Raw genomic sequence first — 15,517 nt, 5'->3', positions numbered from 1 at the left:
AAATTAGGAAAATTTTTGTCAAATTTTCTATTGGGGTTTTAAAATCAAGAATACTAGTGGGAAGTCTATTGATAGAATGTGCAGCGGTAAGGACAGCTTTTCCCCAACATTGTTTAGGAATATCTTTGTGAAACAATAATGCTCTTGTGATATTTAGGAGGTGGCCGTTTTGTTGTGGTGTATTGACACAAAAAGATTCATGCAAAATTCCTTCTTTTTGAAAGAAAGAGGAAACGGACAAATTGAAGTAATCTTTGGCATTGTAAGACCAAATCTTTTAATTCTCACATCAAATTGCGTCTTAATCATGTTATAGAATTTTTGAAAAATAGTGCACACTGCTTGCCCATTGCAACGATACCACTAACACTTGCCGAGCAATAGATGAACTGTAGCAAATAAGAACACAATGCGCATCAGTAGCAGCTCCTCGAAGAGATCTAAAGCAACAAATACAAGCTCACAAATAGCACAATATCCCAATAAAACCAGCCAGCAACAAGATAGAACACAATAAAATCCGCAATAAGAGCCCTAGACCAAAAACGCAATACCACAGCGTACTCTGCGCAGAATCGCTAGAAGTAGACTAACAAGCAGCCACAGTGGACCAGTGGGATGTAGCAGAAGATCTTAAAGGAGATCCAGAATCAGATGAAGAAACAAACTAAGAAGATGCAACAAATCTGAAGAGTAATCTGAAAGAGCCGATCCAAAAAAATCGAGTCATGTTCCTTATCACGGAAGCTTGTATTGCTGTTAAGTAAAACGGATATACAGTTCAATCAAAGTGATAATGCATGACGTTCATGATAGTCAGTGTAATTTTGCTTTTTCCAGAGTGGAAGTTTAAAAGAAAACTTCTTCTCTTTTTGAGTTTTTGTGGAATTGGAAAGTTATGTTATTTTTCTTTAACAAATTCTTTGGAAGCTTCTATTGCTTCCATAACAAATGGATGCACGATTCTGCCAAACTGATGACATGCGATCATGAATTATGGTCATCATAATTTTGCTTTCTCCAAAGTGGAAGATTAAAAGAGGAACTACTTTTGTGTTTTCGTGAAGTTGGAAATTGTATTATTTTTCTTTAAAAATTCTTTAAGAACTTTTCGTCCACATTAAAGGGTGGTATGAATCAGTCAATTTGATAGTACATGATCTTTAAAAATTCTTTTAGAACTTTGCTACCACATTAAATGGTTGTATGAATTGGTCAATTTGATAGTACATGATCGTGTATTAGAGTTGTCATAATTTTGCTTTTTCCAGAGTAGAAGATTAAAAGAGAACTTTTCTTTTGTTTTTTTGTGGTGTTGGAAAGTTGTGTTATTATTCTTTAACAATTCCTTTAGAAGCTTGCATTACTTCCACATAAGACGCATGTTAGATTCAGTCATATTGATAATATATCATGTGATTATGGAAGGATAAATTCACAGCAGAGCCAACTATGTAGTTGAGAGAGATGGGACTAATTTGAATTTTCGCTTCTTTTATCGAACTTCATTGTGTAGCTAATTTGTTACGGATTAGAAGATAATGTGATTTTCTATACATGCATTATTCACTTACTAAGTATAAGTTAACAGGTTTATGGATTAAATCCATTGCTTAACATAATTTATTTCATCAATAAAATTAGCAGGATAGAAGATTAGATTTCACGGAAGCTATTAAACTTGAAATAGAACGCCTACGGATGAATCTTTCTGCAGCTGAAAGGGACAGGGCCCTCTTATCCATAGGCATTGATCCTGCTAGTATAAATCCAAATATGCTGCTTGAAGATTCATACATGAGCAGATTATATAGGGTGGCCAGAACACTTGCATTGCTTGGGGAGGCCTCCGTTGAAGATAAAATTGTTGCTTCAATCGGGCTTGAGATAGTTGATGAATGTACTGTTGATTTCTGGAATATTAATGCAGTTGGGGATAAATGTTCCGGCGGTGTTTGTCAGGTTCGTGCTGAGTATGGGTTGGTGGCTGGTGCATCCACTGAGTCATCATCTTTCACATCTTCAGAACCCCTTTTTGTGTGTTCTGAATGTGGAAGGAAGGTCTGCAAAATTTGTTCTGCTGGAAAAGGAGCACTTCTTCTTGCAATATATAACTCAAAGGACTCTTCAAATTATAATGGTGTTACTAATCAGGGAGAATCGGTCCATGGATATTCAACTGATGCATCGTCCAACCGGTTGACAAATCTTGATGGGATTATCTGTAAACTGTGTTGCAATGAAATTGTCCTTGATGCCTTGATATTAGATTACATCAGATTCTTGATAAGCTTAAGAAGAAGAACTAGGGCAGATGATGCCGCAAGGAAGGCCCTGAACCTTGTGACTGGATTACCCTCGATAAATTATATTCATGAAAGAGATCGATTTCTAAATGGCCAAGAAAATGTTGAGCTCTTAAAGAAGTTAACAAATGGCGAGGAATCACTTGCGGAGTTTCCATTTGCCAGCTTTCTACAACAGGTATTTTGCTGAAGACTGGATGTCTTTACGTCTGATGATATGTGTATCTTATAAATCATTCTAAAAAGGCTCTCCTAAGTCGAGATTCTTTTGAACTAAAGTAGTTTTCTGATGTGTATATAAAAAACATACGATCCGTTTGACGTTTTTATTTTACTTTCCATGGATACTTTTCCAAGTAAGTTGCATGTATGCATGTTTATTTTCTTTATGTAAGTACTTGTAATCAGAATCAATTATTGCCTAAATACTTAGATATGCTTTATGTTGTACAGGTTGAGACGGCGGTTGATTCAGCACCCTTGCTATCATTGCTTAGTCCTTTATATTCTGGATCACATGAGTCATATTGGAAGGCTCCCCCTAGTGTCTCATATGTGGAGTTTGTTATTGTGCTCAGCAGTCATTCTGACGTATCAGGTGTTGTCCTTCTAGTTAGTCCGTGTGGCTACTCAATGAGCGATGCTCCTACTGTAAGTATTCTTTCTGCTTACTTGATTACAGAGGTTAAGCATTTAAGCTACTCAAACTGTACTTAAATTATGCAAAAACTTTACCATGACAGTCTATTATGGAAAAATCAGTTAGTTCTTGTGTGCCGTGAGGATATGTGTGCACACATGTATTCATGTATGTTTGTGAATGACGTGTGCGGTGGTATAAATTCTCTAGGTTTTTCTTGTATCCATTCTTATGAAAAACACGGTCATGAAGAGAATATTACTGGAGCATAGCAATTCTATTGTGAAATTACACGGTTTGATTATATATTTTATCCTCAACCCTTTAAAATGAACGAATCAATAAGTAAATTAATCGCTTTCTTCTGGTAGATTGGGAAGAAAAATATGAAGAACACTTATAACACTAAATATGTCTTGGATATCCCGTGGAACAAAAAGTATTTCATTTATTAGGACAATTATGCTGAAGGCTGGTTTTTCAATGGAAAATTATCGTTGAAAGTTGTTGAGATGAAATACCATGTGATGTCGAGTCTTGTTGATAGTTGATGTTGGAGAGTGTGACAAATTTTCAGTGCCTGCTACTTCGCTATCTGAAATAAAATGTAGACTTGTCTATTAAGGTAACTCTTCAACCCTGTCGTGTCCTTCATGCACATCTGTGCATGCATGTTGCACATATTGCCATTAACTCTACAGATTATTATCGGATCTTACAGTCAATAGACAAGATCTGAAAACTAATTCCTGATTTCAATGGCATCTGTCTGGTGTATCTGCAGGTGCAAATCTGGGCTGGCCATAAAGTAGACCTTGAAGAAAGAACTTGCACTGGGAAATGGAATTTGCAATCCCTGATAACATCTTCAACTGAACTTTGTGGGCCTGAGAAATTAACTAAAGATGATAAAATGCCCAGACACATAAAATTTTCCTTCAAGAATCCTGTTCGATGCCGCATTATTTGGATAACTCTGCGTCTTCAGAGACTTGGTTCAAATTCTGTGAACTTGGATAGAAACTTTAATCTTTTGTCTTTCGATGAAACTCCCTTTTCACAACTTGGTAGACGTGCTTCTTTAGGAGGACAAGTGGAAACTGATCCGTGCATTCATGCTAAAAGAATTTTAATTGTTGGGAGAACAGTGAGAAAAGAAAATGGGGCATCCCCACTCGATTCTGACCAAGTAAATGTCAGAAACTGGCTGGAGAGAGTTCCTCAATTGAACAGATTCAAGGTAAAACTCAAGAGCTCACAATCAATTTATTGTTCAAAACTGTTTATGTTTTATGATCTAATTTTTTCTCACTCTTCAGGTTCCAATTGAGGTTGAAAGGTTAATTGACAATGATCTTGTTCTGGAACAATTTCTATCTCCTGCTTCACCAATGCTGGCTGGTTTTCGACTGGACGGCTTCAGTGCAATAAAGCACCGAATTTCCCACTCACCTTCCGTAGATGTGAATGCAGAGGATTCTACCACGTGTCTCTTAGATGAAAGGCTCATATCTCCTGCTGTCCTTTATATTCAAGTGTCCGCCCTTCAGGTATTGCAAATCCCTTGTTTTGATTTAGCATCTTGATCCAATGACATAGAAGACATCCTCAATGCTGAAGTAATATAAATTAGTAATTAATGTGACATATTTTGGTACTCGTTCCAAAAGTTTTCATTAAAGAATAAAAAATTATGGCTACTCAAATTATGGTGATTTTGATTTTGATTCTGATTCCTACCTTATTACATTTTAGTATATCAATCATGGCCTAAGAATATGACGTACTTTGGCAATGCCAGAAATAGTTGATGACTTAATGTTGTTTTACTGCTCAAGTAAGCTACTTAAATTTTTACCTATTATTGGCTCAATCCGAACATTTAAAATGCCATGCCCTATTTGCTAGCTGATGGCCCAATGATGGTTAGCCTTCTCTATTGATGGTCCTGGAAAAAACAAAAATCTTGAACTAGCATCCAATTAAGTATTAACCCATAGAGAGCCACGTCTTCTTGTCTACAAAATCGAATTCCTTTGCAAGGGCTTCAAGCTCAGCCTACTAGGTGTACCCTTGACCAAAACAAATGATGACAGCTGAAATCATCTTTCCTTCGGTCTCATAGAACTGCTCCTTTTCCCATCACTTTTAAACGTGCTTTCTAAAATGGTATTATTTGCAGGGTAAACTCTTAATCTGCTGAGATCTTGCAACAGATTAGATCAATGATGACTGACAATATAGACCTTCTTTATCAAAACAACTACTCTTTATGGACCTCGTTAGAATTCATAAGGATAATGGATTGATGACAGACAATATAGACCTCGTTAGAATTCATAAGGATCTTGCTTGCATTTTGTCACAAGGTCTTGATGACTTGTGAATTTGAATTAATGAACGGAAATAAGTGTTGATTGGGATAGCATCAATAAGTAGAAAATATAAACTGGTAACGTACTCGATTCGTATTTAAATCTTGACAATTTGTTTTGTATTTTATATCTAAATTCACAGGAACACCACAATATGGTCTCCATTGCAGAGTATCGTCTACCAGAAGTGAAGGCCGGTACGCCTATGTACTTTGATTTCCCTCAGCAGATAAGCACCCGTCGCATTAAATTTCGACTTCTTGGAGACATTGCTGGATTCTCAGATGACCCATCAGAACAAGATGATTCAGAATTCGGAGCTCATCCATGGCCTACAGGTTTGTCACTGACAAACAAAATTAAGTTGTATTATTATGCTGACCCTTACGAACTCGGAAAATGGGCAAGTCTTTCTGCAATCTGATTGAACTTGCAACCCCCTAAATATACATACCATCCATTAGTTTCCCATACTTTCTTGGATACTCATAGAATACCACTCTACTCGATTTCTTGAGTATATAATGAGAATGGAAGCACGATTTTTGTTCCTTATTTTTTTCTTTGGTTGAGTATGATGTTTTCTTATGTAAATTAGAGATTTCTGATTCTTTGTTTTGTATTTTTCGTGTCGAGAGTAGCCGTTGTATTGGTTATTTGTTCGACAGATGACTCCCGAAAATTTTTACTGTTGTGTTAATGAAATAGGAAATTATGGAGTTATCATTTCATATCCTGCTTGTATATTTTTACTTTCCAAATAGCCCAAAATAGCTAGGAGCACTGGATTTGTCTAGGGAGTTCAGTAGGGATTATTAGACCCTTCCATGAGTGTGATTCGAACAATAAATCAATTTTTTTAAAAAAAATTATTCTGAAAAAATTCGAATATTACAGCAATTATAGTGAAAATTTTTGGGGAAAAAAATTTGAAAGCTGGAATTCGTTTTTGGAATGTGTGGAACTCGAAAATATCAACAGAAGGATATTAGCACAATGGTGGCACTTCTCAAATACTTTGGCCATTTTAAGACAATAAAAAAATTTAAAAGATAAAGATGGATTCCGTAAAAATCTTAAGGTAACAAACCAAAAGTAATGTAGAATATTGCATATTGCTCTAAATTCTAGAGTTTTGATGGGAATCAATAAATCATGTAGGGACAGTTACCATAGAAAAGGATTATTTAAGTTTGAAAAAAGAACACAAAAAGCAAAAAAAGGATGGAAAAAGGGAACCAAAACCGGAGAGCAAAAAGTGGAAGATACGCATATCTTAGATTTCTCATGGTAAGACAAAAATACTATTGCAATATTGGAGCTTTCAAAAATATGTGGTGGGGACCCCAAAGTTCAACCGGGATCCGTTGTAACAAGTAAAATTCACCTGATTTAACATAAAATATGTTCTTAATATTGACAAAAATTTGTGTGAGACGGTCTCACGGATCGTATCTTGTGAGACGGATATTTTATTTGGGTCATCAATAAAAAAATTTTACTTTTTATTGTGAATATCGGTAGGGTTGACTCGTCTCACAGATAAGAATTCGTGATATCGTCTCACAAGAGACCTACTCATCAAATGAGAACAAATAAAGACAGCCTATGAACGAACAATTGGAAATTGGGTTCAAACCTTAAAGTGACCAAAATAATTTGGTCAAAACAAAGGTATCAAATTTGTTATTATTATAATTAAAAGAAGTCCCATTGATTTAAAAACCTAGGTAGAGCCGTAGACTAAAGAGGTTGGAGCTCAAGGCTCCGTTTGACAAATTTATTAACACTATTTAATTATTTTGGTTGTGGTTTCAAAAATATTATTATTATTATTATTTTGGCTGATTTGAAGTAATACAAATAGTAGTACCAAGTTTGGTTAGCTTCATAAATGTTATACTCCCATTGTACAATATGAAGTGTTTGTTTACATGGATTGTTTGAGGGTTTGTTTTAGTGAGGGAAGGCGATTATTACAATTGGTTTTCAAGTCCTATACTTCAACACAAACTTAAGACTTTAATATAAGATGAGTTGTAAATCATTGATATTAGAGATACAAATAAATCAAGCTGTTCAAGAGCTACTCGGAGCTTAGCTCGACTTGGTAAAAGGCTCATTTGAGATCTTTCATTACGAGCCGAACTCCACAATTTTATCTAGCCGAGCTCGAGTTTAAGGATATTCTATTCGGCTCTTAAGCTTGTGAGCTCGAATTCTACTGGGCCTTGAGTACACAATAATAACTTGCATTGTCATACATCAAAATTTGAGATTAAGGGAAGTGATTGAAAACTATAAAATGGGAAGTCAACCCCTTTAAATTTTTATGTTTTAGTTGACTTTTTGCTAAGAATGTTTGACGAGCTTGAAAACGAGCTTGTTTAAAAAGCTCAAAATCGATCTTGTTTAACGACCTCAAAAATGAGCCGGGTTAACGAGCTGAGCTCGAGTCAGAATCGTTAAACATGACAAATGAGCTATTAACGAACTGATCCAGAGTTATTCACGAGCTTAATATATACCTTAAACAAGTCGAGCTCAACCTTATATATACCTTAAACAAGACGAACTCGAGAGTTATTCACGAGCTTAATATATACCTTAAACAAGCCGAGCTTAAGTTTATATATACATTAAACAAATCGAGTTCGAATATGATACTGTTTCGCTTTAGTCGACTCGTTTACATCCCTAATTGACATGAACCATTTGAGGTTATGGATCTATGATATTTATTATGCTTTTAATGTCGATTAAATAGATTTACGATGAAATAATTAAATAGATCCAAGAGCATGCAAATCCGATGTCATTCGGAATTTGGTGTAAATTAAAGGTGTAAACAAACCGAAAATGACGAAAAATTTAAAACTCGAATTCAATACGAATTAGTTCTATTCGAGTTCGAGTTCGATTCGAAACTCGAAATCTTCAATTTTTGGGCTTCAATTCAGTTCAAGTTAAAGCTCAAGTTTGAGACCGGCTCGAAAAATTAGAACATGTTTGCGAAATATTTGAACTATTGCTAGAAAATAAGTACTTGAAAGACTCGGAATTTACTTAATTAATATATAATTCTATTTTATTAAAATTCAAAAACTATCGAAAAAATTAATAGTATGTTTGAGTTCAAGTTCGAGTTCGATAATCTCAAATACGAATCATATATTTTTCGAGCCGGCTCAAAAAGCTCGCAAATCGACTCTATTCGTTTACACACCTAGTGTAGGCGGAGATGATACATATTTAAAAAGATAATTTTATTTTAAATATATATATATATATATATATATATATAATTTCAATAAAAATGTAAAATATAATTTTATAAATCAAGGTTAATGTAGCATTCTAGTTTTAAATGATTCATGATAAATATGTAAAATAGTGACTGTTTAATAAATTATTTTATATATTTGCAAATTCATTGAAACAAACATAATAATGGCCTCAAAAATTGGATTCAGAAGATTTCCAAATATGCGGAAAAGTGTTCTGTATATATACAATATAGAATAAAATATGGATAAGATATATATATATATATATATATATCTATATATATATATATATATATATATATATATATATATATATATATATATATATCTTGTGGGAGATTTAGGCTACAAAGAAAATAAAGTGATAGTGTCACAATCGGGTTGTGTAAATATGAAGTTGTGGTCGTGGACGCTATATTTTTGAGATATCAATGACTGGATTATGGGTAGATCCCATGTATCTTTCATCGAGATTAATTCTCATATTCTAACAACATTGTATTATATGAATCTATAACAAATTAATGTAAGTTGACGTTATATATTGATGATCCAATATCTAAAATTTCATCACATCATAAAAAACACTTCACATATATATAGAAACAATCCGTGAATTCTTTAGAGAAAACTCTAAATATTTGTTTTATTTACTTTAACCATCATTATTATTTTGTTATTAATTTGTTATCCTTTTCACATTGGTAATTCTTTTGTCTAAAAATATCATCCATTTAGATTTTGTTTGGTTCAATTACTAAACTTCGTGAAACAAAATTATTTCGAGTTTCAAGATATAATTTATTCCTTAAATTATATGTTCTTTATTAATAATATTTTGTTAAATATTTAATTAAGAGTTTTGCTTTTCAAGATTTTTATAGGAATTGATTCTAGATGTGATTTGATATGTTTGCAAGTGTTTATTTTCTTATAAACTCTATCTTACCATGATTTGTACATATCAAATCAAGTAAACAATTCTAGGGAAAATCATGCCTATAAATATGAGGATCGTATGTTACAGATGAGAGAAAAGAGATATAGATAAATACTCACAGAGAGAAGAATTAAGTCTTAAAGTGCTGCAGTTTGAAGAATACGGTTATTTATAATTGTCTTGTCGTATTTATTAGAGATATCTGAATACAATACTTTCACAAGTATTGATTGAAGATTTCATTTTGTTACTCCAGTTTTTGATACATAATTTTTGCATTCTTTGGTTATTTTATTATTGTTTTTAGAATGAAAATTGATTCCACAACTTGTTAGGAAAGATAGTTTTTTATACAATCATCAGTGTTGGTTTTGTAAATTTAATGTGTTTTCATAATAATTATTTTTTCTTAAGCCATCGCTCAAGTATTTATATTTATACATAATTATTTTTTCTGAGTTATTTTTATTTAAGTTATTTATTTGTGTGTTTTATTATTGTGGGGACCCGGACGCTAATCCATTCCTTAATCGTCTTTAGGAATATTTAATCATTCATAATAAACAGGGTCTAAAAATTTTTCTTTTAAAATGCAAAGCGGAAACGTAATGTAATTAAAATCAAATTACATGTTAAACATGAACATACAAATCTGATGTCATCTACAATAATCCAACTAGGTTCAACTACATGTCGGTGCTGAATCCTAAGTTGCTTCTGAAGCCCGGATCTCCACGCTATCTAATCCAGCCTCGTTCTCGTCTTGACCCCGCTCCTATCCCACCTGTTGCCATGCACACATACAGACAAGACAACAGTCGGATAACTCCGGTGAGAATTACATTCTCAGTATAAATCATGTATACATGCAATCATATAAATCATATAAGAGCATATAACAAAAATCATATCCTATATCAACCTCATGATATAAATCAATAACAAGCATAAATCATATTCTAAACATGTACCCTAATCAGGAACATAATTCAATCTCTAGAATAAATCCTATTCTAAGCATGTACCAATATCAGGAACATAAATCAATATCAAGAATAATTCCTATTCTAAACATGTACCAATATCAGGAACATAATTCAATATCAAGAATAATTCCTATTCTAGACATGTACCAATATCAGGAACATAATCAATCTCAAGAATAACTTCTATTCTAAACATGGACCAACATCTGGAACATGATCAGTATCAAGAATAATTTCTATTCTAAATATGTACCAATATCAGGAACATAAAAGGACATGAACCATATTCAGGAACATAATCAACATCAATCAATATCAATCAATATAACTGTCACTCAAGCTCGTGACTCTACGTTTTAGACTAGACTCAATCCTAGTCTAGGGATCCCGGTTTCCAGATGTGGTATTCCTATATCGAATTCCGTAAAGGATGGAACCATAATCTCTATTACTCGATATAACCAGTGCCCTGGTATTCCTATATCGAATTCCGTAATAGAAGAATTCCAATACCCTTTACTCGATATAACCAAATATGGTGTTCCTATATCGAATTCCGTAATAGATTCCATTATTCGATATAACCAAACATCCAGTGTCCTGACCTAACCGTCAAGGACTGTAGCTCTATCGCTAATATCCTATCTTGAGACATCGTGCAATGTGCCGTGGCGATACCACCACTATCCGGCACTTCTGTCACAAGATAACTTGTCTAATACCTGTTATCTAATATCAAGAGAACAAGTACATAAGTCAATTTAATGCAAATATCCATGCAATAAGGTAAAGTATGTGATTTAGGGAAACTCGAGTCAAACCTCCCTCGAGTTGTGCAATCCCAACTCAACATCAATTTATACCTTTATCTTCTCGCTCAAAAGAAGAAGAAATCCCGACTCTATCTCGGTCCATTCTCAATATGGAAATGACAATATAAAACAGGCACAATATCAATATCAGTTCTGAACTCAAGACTGTCTCTTTAAATCTGAAACGATATATCGAGAATCATAATATCAATATTCCATTCTCAATTCAACTCTGAATCTGATTAATCTGAATTAACTCAAATCAGCGGCATAACAGCACAATCTCAGTATTCCCGTCAATACCATATCACCAGATATTAATTACAAATCATAACCCATATTCGATACGATTTGTAATCAGTCTATAATCCAAATCTATTCAATTTCAATTAATATAATCTGAAAAATCATAACAATTCCAGAATCAATCTGTTTCCTGATCTGACTTCGGTTCTACGATGTCTAACATGTCAAGAACATCATATATGAATTATATCAAATTCCTACAACATCATCTTTTCAAATGATAATAAAACTCAATGAAACTTACGTCCAGTTGTAGCTCGTGTCGAGAGGAATACAACACCGTGTTCAGATTCAAAATCGGATAGATGGAATTGTCAAAATCACCACTTAAACATACGAAGAAGCAAAAGGGATTTCCAGAGCAAAGTTGCTCGGTTCTTTTTCTTGTGGGAATTGAAGAACCAATATATATACTTCAATTGCATGTGTGACAAGTGTCACTCAAGTCATAATTACACTTTAGCCCCTGAACTCTTCCTATTTGCAATTTGGTCCTCAAAACTCTTTTTAATTCAATTTCAATCCTAAATAATTGCAAACATCTGGGAATATAATTCAACACTCCAAAAGTTTCCAATTACATACTCTCGGATTAAATAATATCATCTTTATTATCTCGGGCCTTACATTTCTCCCCCTCTAAGATACGATTTCGTCCTCGAAATCACAATCAATCAATTCATGGAATATAGATAATCATGTCATATCTCAAATCAGATATAAGAAGGAGATATACAAAACTGCAATAAACTCATATCCACGAAATCACTCGTGATAGAATCAACCTCAGAACAATGGCTATACAACATCTGTATATACCAATCACCAGTGCAACAGTTCCATAATAATTTAATATCATCATCTGTTACCAAATCTGTTAATCCCAGTCAAAGATATATTCAATCTTCGGTTTCAAATACCAACAGTCATCGTCCGACGTTGGCATATTAATTTATGTCTATGCATTCTGAGCTATCCTCATTTCTTCTGATTTATCAAATCCGATCTCAGGTAATGCTGCCATATCATTTCCATTCAAAGGAAAATAGCAGTTCTCACTGTACAATATCTGGACTAGAGCTATTTCGATACTCCTCTAATAGCTATTATTGTACAATATATCAAAAGTGACAATGAATCATGTCAACTAGTGCTAAAATCAAGCACTACATTTCCTGGATATCCTCCAGTATCAGGATAGTTTACTCTGACTATCCTTCAATCTATAAATCATAGATGAACAATCCTGATGTACACTCAGCCAAAAGTACAAAATCAAACGAATATCATAGTCTGATAAAATCAACTTTGGCATTCAATACAATCTGACCCCCGTTTCCGACATACCTCGCAGTCGTCTGGTCATATTTGTACGTCATCCTGTACAATATAACATAGGGAGATTTGAACAATCATTCAATCATAATTACCTACTGGTACAATCTTGTCAAAATTTCGGTGATCCCATCACCAGATCCATAGAAATGTACTCCCATTTCTATTTAGAAATCAATAATCAAGATAATCAATCTCTTGGTTTCTATCTTTCTGTCTTCATCAGTCAGCGATTTAGACATTTCCATACAATGTCGGACATAACTGATTTTATCTGTTTATATCACAACTGTCTATTCGAATTATCACACATTTCCTGTTACCAGAATAGTACTGAATCTACTACTGTGTGTATCTGACAATACCTGTCATTCAAATCCGAATATCTGACACAAACAAATCAGCTAATCATATAAAATAAAATATTACCTACCTGGTATTCGGCTCTGACACACTGTTCTGACTATCAAAATCAAGTTCTGAACAGTCTGATTCAACTTCTGAACTGCTTTAAATCCTCAAAATCAGTTCTGACTCGACTGCACTGTATATAATCTCAACGGTTCATAACAATCAATATCAAACACATACTCAGAGTGATAATAATATCGGATCAGATTCAGAATATCAGTACGCAATGCTGATCTAATGACTGCATAAGACACAATCTCTGACATTTCTGACATCTCTGAAATGCTGCCATATTCAATGTCGTTCTCAGTCACTGATCACTATCTCAGCAGTACTATAATCAGTCAGTATACCATCTTCAGATATCACCGACTTTGAATACAGTCTGTTACAATCGAGATTCATATCCGAACAATTCTGTATACAACAATCTCAGTCCCAAAATATTCAATTCAATCATACGCTGCGAATATATCAAAATGTCATAGATAAAACGAGCATAATGTCTTCAGAATATTGCTGAACACAGGATTTATCAATCCATCATTGGAACTGAAGTACTTTCCAGAGAAACATATATTCAAATGTAACTCTAACTCTTAGACAATAATTCTTTCAACTGATATCTCAATTCTTTCAGTTCAATCAGTATCAGTCTATAAGAAATTCTAAAATGAAACCAATACCTGGAATCAAATCAGGGCTGAAATCACTCTTCCGGATACAGGACAACCTGAAATCTCATCTGAAAGACTGTAGCAAACTTCCTGCTATTAGTAAATCAATCCCTGATAAGCTCCACTTCAGTCATCAACTGAATACATAAGGGATTATTCCATTCCTTTCGATAATCATCGAATCATAAACAATACAGATATCAAGGAATTCAAAATCTAAATCCCTTATTGTATATCATTCATTCATTGGCCATTTCAGGTCCGAATCTTACCATCTCCTGGCAAGACTTTATAATAAATCTGTACTTGTTCGATATATCAATATCAATCATGCAGTCATCATCAGACACTACAAGTACAAGCTAGTCTAATTCAATCTCATTCTCAACTTTCTGCAGTATATGATATATCACAGAATATCACTCATATCAATTCTTTTCCCAAAAAGGTAAAGAACCAATACCACAGTAGATACAGAACCAACAGGTAAAGCATATATCAGTGCCACCCAATCAAGGATAATCACACCGATTGCATTAGTATATATCAATACATATGCACCATAATCATAAAGGAACAATACCTGCCACTATATCATCAAGTGTGTCCTGGGTCTGTTCCTTGATCACCATATCCAGATGATCCAGCTCCCTGAAATCCTCGGGAACCTCTCAGTTCTAGTACTCCTTTGGGTGTAATCCACCAACTTCTGGCAGCTTCTCGTAACTGAGGGAATACCAGTTTAATTCTCTGTTCATCTGTACAATTAAGTAATTCGAACAGTATTTCTATGTCATCCAACCAGTTCTCATACTCTTCAGACGTCCCGATACCACTCAGAATCGGCGGCTGAAATAACTGAAACTCTTTCAATTTAGTTTTCATCTGAATTTCTGATACATCTATCTGATCAGACGAAGTACTACCTCTTTCTGAAATTCTTCTACGAGGTATATCTGATGATCACAGGAGTCAGTAATCACAGGAGATAATCAATCTCAATCCCTTTCTGATCAGCTTACCTTCTGATCAAAATTGGTTCTGATTTATTTTCAAATCAGATATATTACCAAATCAATTCAGATATTCAGGTAACGTACATTTAAACGCAATAAAACATGCTGGCATGCTATCATACTCAATGTAAATCAACATAATACTATATCACATGCTAGCAATCAAAAGCAGGAAAGAAAACACATTCTACCCCGCTCACTCTTTTCTATCTCAGTGCTAAGGAACCTACAGTTCAAGGACCTACAGCTCTGATACCACCTGTTGTGGGGACCCGGATGCTAATCCATTCCTTAATCGTCTTTAGGAATATTTAATCATTCATAATAAACAGGGTCTAAAAATTTTTCTTTTAAAATGCAAAGCGGAAACGTAATGTAATTAAAATCAAATTACATGTTAAACATGAACATACAAATCTGATGTCA

The 15,517-nt window shown here is 33.9% G+C and overlaps 1 protein-coding gene across 3 annotated transcripts in view; it reads left to right on the top strand.

The window, feature by feature from the left end:
* The window catches only part of LOC140827702 (probable phosphoinositide phosphatase SAC9), a 31,908-nt gene extending 25,856 nt beyond the window's left edge, over nt 1–6,052 (top strand). For 2 of the 3 annotated variants that reach the window (XM_073190484.1, XM_073190483.1), the window contains 5 exons: nt 1,645–2,484; nt 2,760–2,957; nt 3,731–4,186; nt 4,266–4,496; nt 5,464–6,052. In XM_073190484.1, the coding sequence (XP_073046585.1) occupies nt 1,645–2,484; nt 2,760–2,957; nt 3,731–4,186; nt 4,266–4,496; nt 5,464–5,745 (2,007 nt within the window). In that variant the 3' untranslated portion in view covers nt 5,746–6,052. The remainder of the gene's footprint in view (nt 1–1,644; nt 2,485–2,759; nt 2,958–3,730; nt 4,187–4,265; nt 4,497–5,463) is intronic. The other variant, XM_073190485.1, reaches the window with a different exon arrangement.
* Nucleotides 6,053–15,517: the final 9,465 nt, after the last annotated feature.

The sequence above is a fragment of the Primulina eburnea genome, chromosome 3 (genome assembly GCF_022965805.1).
Source record: "Primulina eburnea isolate SZY01 chromosome 3, ASM2296580v1, whole genome shotgun sequence".
NCBI classification, from domain to species: Eukaryota; Viridiplantae; Streptophyta; class Magnoliopsida; order Lamiales; family Gesneriaceae; genus Primulina; species Primulina eburnea.
This window is presented reverse-complemented; position numbering and strand designations above follow the sequence as displayed.